General features: G+C 46.1%; 2 protein-coding genes across 2 annotated transcripts; one reads left to right on the forward strand and one right to left on the reverse strand.

Annotated features, from left to right (window-relative positions):
• On the forward strand, window positions 174-731 carry LOC110431131. The gene has a single exon (XM_021449838.1). It carries the CDS (start codon window positions 174-176, stop codon window positions 729-731), a length of 558 nt encoding a protein of 185 aa, XP_021305513.1.
• On the reverse strand, window positions 4,705-5,984 carry LOC110431132 (DNA topoisomerase 2-like). Its single transcript, XM_021449839.1, has 4 exons — window positions 5,780-5,984; window positions 5,631-5,696; window positions 5,352-5,545; window positions 4,705-4,761 (listed from the first exon to the last, which is right to left on the reverse strand). Exons 1-4 carry the CDS (start codon window positions 5,886-5,888, stop codon window positions 4,705-4,707), a joined length of 426 nt encoding a protein of 141 aa, XP_021305514.1. The 5' UTR covers window positions 5,889-5,984.

The raw sequence follows: 7,739 nt of genomic DNA on the forward strand, positions 1-7,739 counted from the left end.
AGCAGCACGTGCCGATCGTCCTTAGCCTGGAGTGCCCCAACTTCAACGAGTGGAAGGCGTTCTTCACCGTCCTCTGCGCTAAGTACGGGCTCCTTGGCCACATCGACGGCACGCTGCCCGCACGTCCGGCTGATCCTACATGGTCTCAGCCCGATGCCTGCATTCGTGGCTAGATGTATGGCTCAGTCGATGATCCTGTCCTTGACCTTGCCATGGACGACGCCGACCACGACGCCCGCGCCCTCTACGTCTCCATCGAGGCTTTGTTCCAAGCTAACAAGGAACCGCGCACCGTCGTCCTCGGCCAAGAATTCCACAGCATGTTCCAGGGCGACCTCTTTGTCGACGCCTATGCCCAGAAGATGAAGCACACTGCGGATGCCCTATGGGAGGTCGGGCATCCTGCCTCCAACCCGCAGCTTGTGCTCAACCTCCTGCGTGGTCTCAACCTCCGCTTCACCAACATCGCCGACATCATCACCAACACGTCGCCGCTCCCCGACTTCCGGTCCGTCACCAACATGCTTCGTGTCAAGGAGCTACGCCTTGGCAATGAGGGCAAGGAGGCTTCCACCTCAGCCATTGCAGCCAGCAGCATCTGCTCTTGCATGTCGCCCTCCTGCCTATCCACCTCCTCTGCCTCCAATCGTGGCGGCGGTGGCAAGGGCAAGGGCAGTAAAGGCAAAGGAGGGCGCAGCGGTAACAGCAGCGGCGGGCGACGCAACCAGTAGGGAGGAGGCGGCCAACATCACCAACAGCAGCAGCAGGTCCAGCCGGCCGGTTCCTGGGTTTGGTAACCCTTGGGCCGGCGCCTGGGCTCCCCTCCCCCCACCGCGCAGAAGCAGTGGGCTGCGCCCCTTGCCCAGCAGTGGCGCGTGCCGCCTGCACCTCCTCCACAGGCGCACACGACCTTTGCGCCACCCTAGTACTCCTCTGAGCCTCCGGCGTACGCGCCTCCTAGCACCTAGGATCCAACCGCCCTCATCATAGCCCTCAATCAGATGGTAGTTCAGGGGTTTGATTCCTGGGTTATAGACAGTGGAGCGACATCCGACATGTCCTCCAACGACGGTATACTTCTCTCCCTTCTCCCGTCACCACCGTCTTCTATCACGGTCAGTAACGGACAATCCATTCCAGTTTATAGTCATGGCACATCTCTTTTACAATTAGCTGATCGTTCTTTTCATCTTGATAATGTTCCTGTCGCTCCACAACTCACTTGTAATCTGTTATCTATTCAACAACTTACTCGCGACAATAATGTTTCTATTGAGTTTGACGCCTCAGGTTTTTCTATTAAGGATCTCCAGAACAAAATGGTCCTTCTTCGGTGCAATAGCCACAAGGATCTCTACACCATTCCACACATGCCTCCTCGCTGCCATGTTGCTGTTGTCTCCCCGCAGCTGTGGCATTCTCGTCTTGGTCATCCTGCACCTCCCACCATCAACACTTTGCATAAACTTTCAGCTATTCAATGTAATAAAGCCGCCCACCGCCTTTGCCATGCCTGCCAGCTCGGCAAACATGCTAGGTTGCCTTTTGCTAGTTCACTTTCTAGTACATCAGCACCTTTTGAACTCATTCATTGTGATGTTTGGACCTCTCCAATTTTGAGTATTTCTGGCTATAAATTTTATCTTGTGATAGTTGATGATTTTACACATTATTGTTGGATATTTCCTCTCTGTCATAAATCTGAAGTTCATGCTCATATTGTTCAATTTGTCGCTTACGCTCACACACAATTCAGTCTTCCTGTACGCTGTTTTCAGGCAGATAATGGGACTGAATTAATCAACAATGCCACTGCTGCCTTCTTGGCCAGTCGTGGCATTCTTCTCCGTACCTCGTGCCCCTACACATCTTCTCAGAACGGCAAAGCTGAGCGCATGCTGCGCACCTTGAACAACACCGTTCGCACACTTCTGATTCATGCAGCCATGCCCCCATCTTATTGGGTGGAGGCTCTCTCCGCCGCTGTGTTTCTGCTCAACCGGCGGCCATCCTCGTCCATCAACAACGGTATACCCTATCATCTTCTCCATCACAAGATGCCCGACTACTTCATCCTTTGAGTTTTTGGTTGCTTGTGCTATCCAAACCTTAGTGCCACGACTCCTCATAAATTATCTCATCGCTCTTTGGTGTGTGTCTTTCTCGGTTACTCTCCTTCCCAGAAGGTCTATCGGTGTCTTGACATTTCCACTCGCAAGATCATAATCTCGCGACACGTCATTTTTTATGAGACTCATTTTCTGTTTGCGGCTTCCAAGCCCCACTCGGACTCTTTTGACTTTTTGTTACAGGACATACTGCCCGCGCCTGCTCTGTCCACCTCAGACACTGAGGCCATGACGCCGCTGGAGGATGCCACTGATGCCGGTGTGTTGGACTGGACCTGGCCATTCTGTGGCATGGCGCTGCCCGCTGGGTGCCCTTGGGTGCCTCGGCCCCACCGCTAGCCCCCTCCGCAGGCAGCATGGCTGCTCCTGCAGCCGCTGCATCACGGACAGCAGCACCGCCCCCTCTCCGTGTCTACACTCGGCGTCCTCGTCCGACTCCACCAGCGGCCACCGGTCCCACAGCTGCTGCAGCAGCACCGGTGGCGGCATCGCCGGTCCCAGCTCCTCCCTCCCGGGAGACGCGATCCCATACGGGATCATTACCACCGCCCATCCAGTGGTACGGTTTCACTCTAGGTTCCAGGACGCTGGCTTCCCCGCTGCGCGCCAACTCACGTGCTGCTATGGTGGATCCTAATTGGCGGGCGGCCATGACCGACGAGTACAAGGCGCTCATCGACAATGGCACCTGACATCTTGTACCTCGACCACCACGTGCTAATGTGATCACTGGCAAGTGGGTCTTCAAGCACAAGTACCATGTTGATGGCTCTCTCGCATGTCACAAAGCACGGTGGGTCGTTTGTGGATTTTCACAGCAGTACGGCATCAATTACGATGCGACGTTCAGGTCGGTTGTCAAACCGGCCACCATCCATGTCGTCCTCAGCATCGCTGCTTCTTCATCTTGACCGATTCATCAGCTGGATGTGAAGAACACGTTTCTCCATGGTCATCTGGATGAGACTGTCTACTGCCAATAGCCACCTGGCTTCGCCGACCCGGCCACCCCCGACCACGTCAGCCTCCTGCAAAAGTCCCTGTATGGACTTAACCAGGCGCCCAGGGCTTGGTACCAGCGGTTTGCCGCCTTCGTTCAGCGCTCCGGCTTCACTGCTTCGGTCTCCGACACGTCCCTCTTTGTTTACAAGGAGGGCCCCGACGTTGCCTACCTGCTGCTCTACGTCGACGACATCATTTTGACTGCTTCGTCGCCTGTTCTACTTCGGCGCACCATCCGGCTTCTTCACTCTGAGTTCGCCATGACAGATCTCAGGGAGCTCCATCACTTCCTCGGGATCTCTATCACGCGGACCTCCGACGGCCTCTTCCTCTCCCAGCGACAGTATGCTACAAACCTGCTCCAGCATGCCGGCATGGCCGAGTGTCACACTACAGCAACTCCTGTGGACACTCAGGCCAAGCTCTCAGCTACGGATGGTGCTCCGGTGGCGGATGCTACCAGTACTGCAGTCTGGCTGGCGCTCTGCAGTACCACACGCTGACTCGTCCGAACCTCGCCTATGCCCTCCAGCAGGTGTGCCTCTTCATGCATGACCCGCGTGAGCCTCATCTGGCGTTGCTCAAGCGTGTCCTCCGGTATGTGAAGGGCACTCTATCCACCGGGCTTCACCTTGGTTTTGGCGGCGTCGACAGTTTGACCGCTTACTCCGATGCTGATTGGGCTGGATGTCCGGACTCTCGGCGCTCCACTTCAGGCTAGTCTGTCTTTCTCGATGACAACTTAGTCTCTTGGTCCTCTAAACGACAAACTATGGTTTCTCATTCGAGTGCGAAGGTTGAGTATCGTGCCGTTGCTCACGTTGTGGCTGAGACTTGTTGGCTCCGATAGTTGCTTCAGGAGCTCCATGCGCCCATTGCTTCAGCAACGATCGTCTACTGTAACAACGTCAGCGCCATCTATATGACTACCAACCCAGTACATCATCGTCGCACGAAGCACGTTGAGATAGACATCCACTTTGTTTGTGACAAAGTGGCCTTGGGACAGGTTCAGGTGCTCCATGTCCCATCGTCTCATCAGTTCGCAGACTTCATGACTAAAGGGTTACCTGTACAGTTGTTTACTGATTTTAGGTCTAGTCTTTGTGTTCGTGACACTCCCGCTTAGACTGCGGGAGGGTGTTCGAATATAATTATAACAGCCCGTGTTGGGCTTACGGTCCATTGGACTTGTACTCCTAGACTGACTTGTATTAGTACCACATTGTAACTTGTAGATGTACTGCAAGCCTTCTAGGCTATATAATGAAGGTCACCCCCCATGGTTAGGGTGTGCGGTGTTTCTACAGCTACATGATATCTTGTACCACAATACTAATGATGATAGTGATAGAGCAAGATGCAAGTTCCCTCAATTATATGATATCAATGTGGAACAAAACTGTTCTATTTCTTTTATGTAACAAAGAAGTGAGCATCTCTCTTTTAGAAGATGGCTCAATTGAGAAGGTTACATGTTATCTTATACCACAATACTAATGATGACTGTGATAGAGCAAGATGGGAGTGGGAAAAATCTGGGAACTTCTCTATCAAATCTACTTATATGAAGCTATGTAGGCATGACTGTGGGCCTAACTTCAAACAAGTTTAGAAGGCTAGGATACCTCTGAAATATAAACTTTAAAACAAAAATGGAAAGGTGATGAATCAGGCACGGAGAAGGAAACTGTAAGTTTGGTGCTAATTGTAGACCCAGCAGTTTGGAGCAATTCTGGAATTAGTTTCATTGGATTAAGTTTGGTGCTAATTGTAGACCCAGCAGTTTTGTCCAATTCTGGACTTGAATTCATTGGATTATACCAAAGGGTAAATCTGTCTACATTTTGAGCTTAGGCAACTGTTTGCTGGGTGCTGTGGTTAACTCCAAATGCCACATGTTTTGATAACAAGAGGATTAGACCTCCTAGTCAGATCATGTCTTATGTGTTTTGACAACCAGACGTTGGATAGTTTGGCACGCTTGGACAGGTGTTTTTGCTAGTTCTGCTGGTTGGTGATCCCTTAGTGATTAGCCTAGTGGCCAGGATTACCTTTTTTTATGTTTCTTAGAGCACTAATAAAATTTGGTTTTTAAACTTATGTTACTCACATGTTGTCAATAAAAAAAGAACATAAGTGCAATCAAATGTGCAACCAACAATACTCTTGTTAATAAAAAAGGAATTTATGTGACAAACTTATAATTGTAATACTCACAGCTAGAGCTTTTGCTGAGTCTCCTTCGGTAATAATCAAAGTGCATTTGTGGGAGTCCACTCCACCAACACGAGTTGCATCCTCAAACTTCATTGGATTTGCTTCAATGCTTTCATCCTCTTCTTTAAGTGCCCATGCAAGTGTCTCCTTTAAAGCACATCTAAATATTTCTTTAAAGATAAAAGAATGTGCCACTGAAATTTTTTTACTTCATATTAGCAATACACAGGCATCAAAGCAACATACAACCTACATTATTAAGAAAACAAAACCACATACCTTGAGTGAGAAACTCCTCGAACTTAGCATTTCTGAGAGCAGGATCAATGTAAACTTTTGCATTATCTGTTTACTTTATATTAGCAATATGGAGGCTTATAAGAAACACAACTTACATTTTAAAAACACACACACACACAATCACATACCTTGCAACTGTGGTTCACCATAAAAAAAGGGATAGTCCGCATTTATGAAGACCCATAAGTGGCTCTTCACATCACCTGTCTGTATCTCAATGTTCTGAACATTCTTCATTTTCCTTTTGATTGAACTTTTCAGATGTTCTTCAACATGTCTTGTGATAGTATCAAATTGAACTCCTCCCTCTATTACAACACCATTAACAAAGTTGAACTGAAACAAATACAAAGATAGTGAGTTGCAAAACAAATGCAGCCGATAGAGAATATAGCCTACATAACTTTGGCTGGGAACACAAACCTGTTGGTATTGGCCATTTATGCTTAAACTAATACACACCTCCCCAACAAAGGCTAACTTTTGTTATACACAGAAATAAAATACAATAGTAAATAATTAAAAAACAAACATATGGTTTTGTTTATCCTAAATAAAACTTATATTTTTATGAAAATTTTAAACCTTTTTGATGTCTGCTTGGAAGGAGATGGCAGGTACAAATCCACATAACTTGAAAATTTTTTAGTGAGCAAATGGCCATCTAGATGAACCTTTAGTTTCTGGTTGTTTCTTCTTTTGTAAAGTGCAGCCAGATCTACCACCCTTTTTCTCATAAGGGCTGTCATATCATCTTGAAGGTCATTACAGTGAAAACTCAATGTGGTCCAAAGACACCCATTAGAGCATTCTGTGATTTTAGCATTTCTTTTCTTCCCAGGTTTGCCATAAAAAACCTAAATTTGTGTTGAATAAGATATGAAATTAGTGTTTAGTTAAGTCATTTTTTTGAAAAAAAATAAACTTTCACCTTTTATGCTACTACTAATTTCTAAACTAAGTAGAGGTTAAAATAAACAATACACATTAGGTGAGAACAAAAGTAGTAAACACAGGCTATCAAACATTATGACACAAATAGAAATTTATACTTGTATTAAAGTACTCCCTCCATATCGGATTTAGAAGTCGTTTTGGACAAGGTTTGAGTCAAATATCGGGAATATAAATCATCAATAACTTTTAAATTGTTGAGTTTGCACATGTGAAAATTATATGAATAGATTTGTCTTGAAAAATACTATCATAAAAGTATATCTATATCATTTGTCCTAAATATTTTATAAAAAATAAGAGGCCAAAGTTGTGTTTTGGAGACCATGTCACTATTCTAAACGACTGCTAAATTCGGTACGGAAAGAGTATAGATTTATCTACCTTTTATCTAAAAAAACACTCTAGAATAGACCCTAACAACAAAATCATACTCAATCCATCCATCCCAAAATATAGCAACCTAGGAGGGGATTGGACACAACCTAGTATTTTGGGAGTAATTAACATGGTCATTTAATGCAAAATAAAATTTGAATAAGCCTTTAGTATGAAGCACTGTACCTTCTTGCATTTCCGGTCACTTGCATTAAATGTTGTGATCACAAATCTTAAAAAGATGGATGAGCCTTGAGGATCCATATACTTTCTAATGGAGGAGTTTCTGAGCAAGAGAGTATCCCAGGGGTTGAAGTTATGATTTTCAATCGGAAAGAAAACTCCAAAGCAATGTTTGGAGATATAGCGCTTGTCCACTTTAATGTTAACATCCAGGTCAATCTTGCCGTTTGTAAGGATCTCTGTATGCAGTTCTTGTTCAAGTTCAAAAGACATTAATATCTCATCAAATATAGTTTGTAGAATTGGGATGTAGTTGACATTTCGATGCACCATGGCATGGCCATTGTAAACCCATTGCATTTTTGTTTGCATCTTTAATAAATTGTGCTTGTCAAGCACCTGCCAATGAGAAATTTTACTACATTTGTGAGGGCTACGGAAAAGAAAAAATGATATGTGCCAATGAGAAATATTACTACATTTGTGAGGGCTATAGAAAAGAAAAAATGATATGTGCCAATGAGAAATATTACTACATTTATCTGGAGGGGGGAGCTGCCGGCTCATTGATTG

The sequence above is a fragment of the Sorghum bicolor genome, chromosome 10 (assembly GCF_000003195.3).
Source record: "Sorghum bicolor cultivar BTx623 chromosome 10, Sorghum_bicolor_NCBIv3, whole genome shotgun sequence".
In the NCBI taxonomy this organism is placed as follows: domain Eukaryota; kingdom Viridiplantae; phylum Streptophyta; class Magnoliopsida; order Poales; family Poaceae; genus Sorghum; species Sorghum bicolor.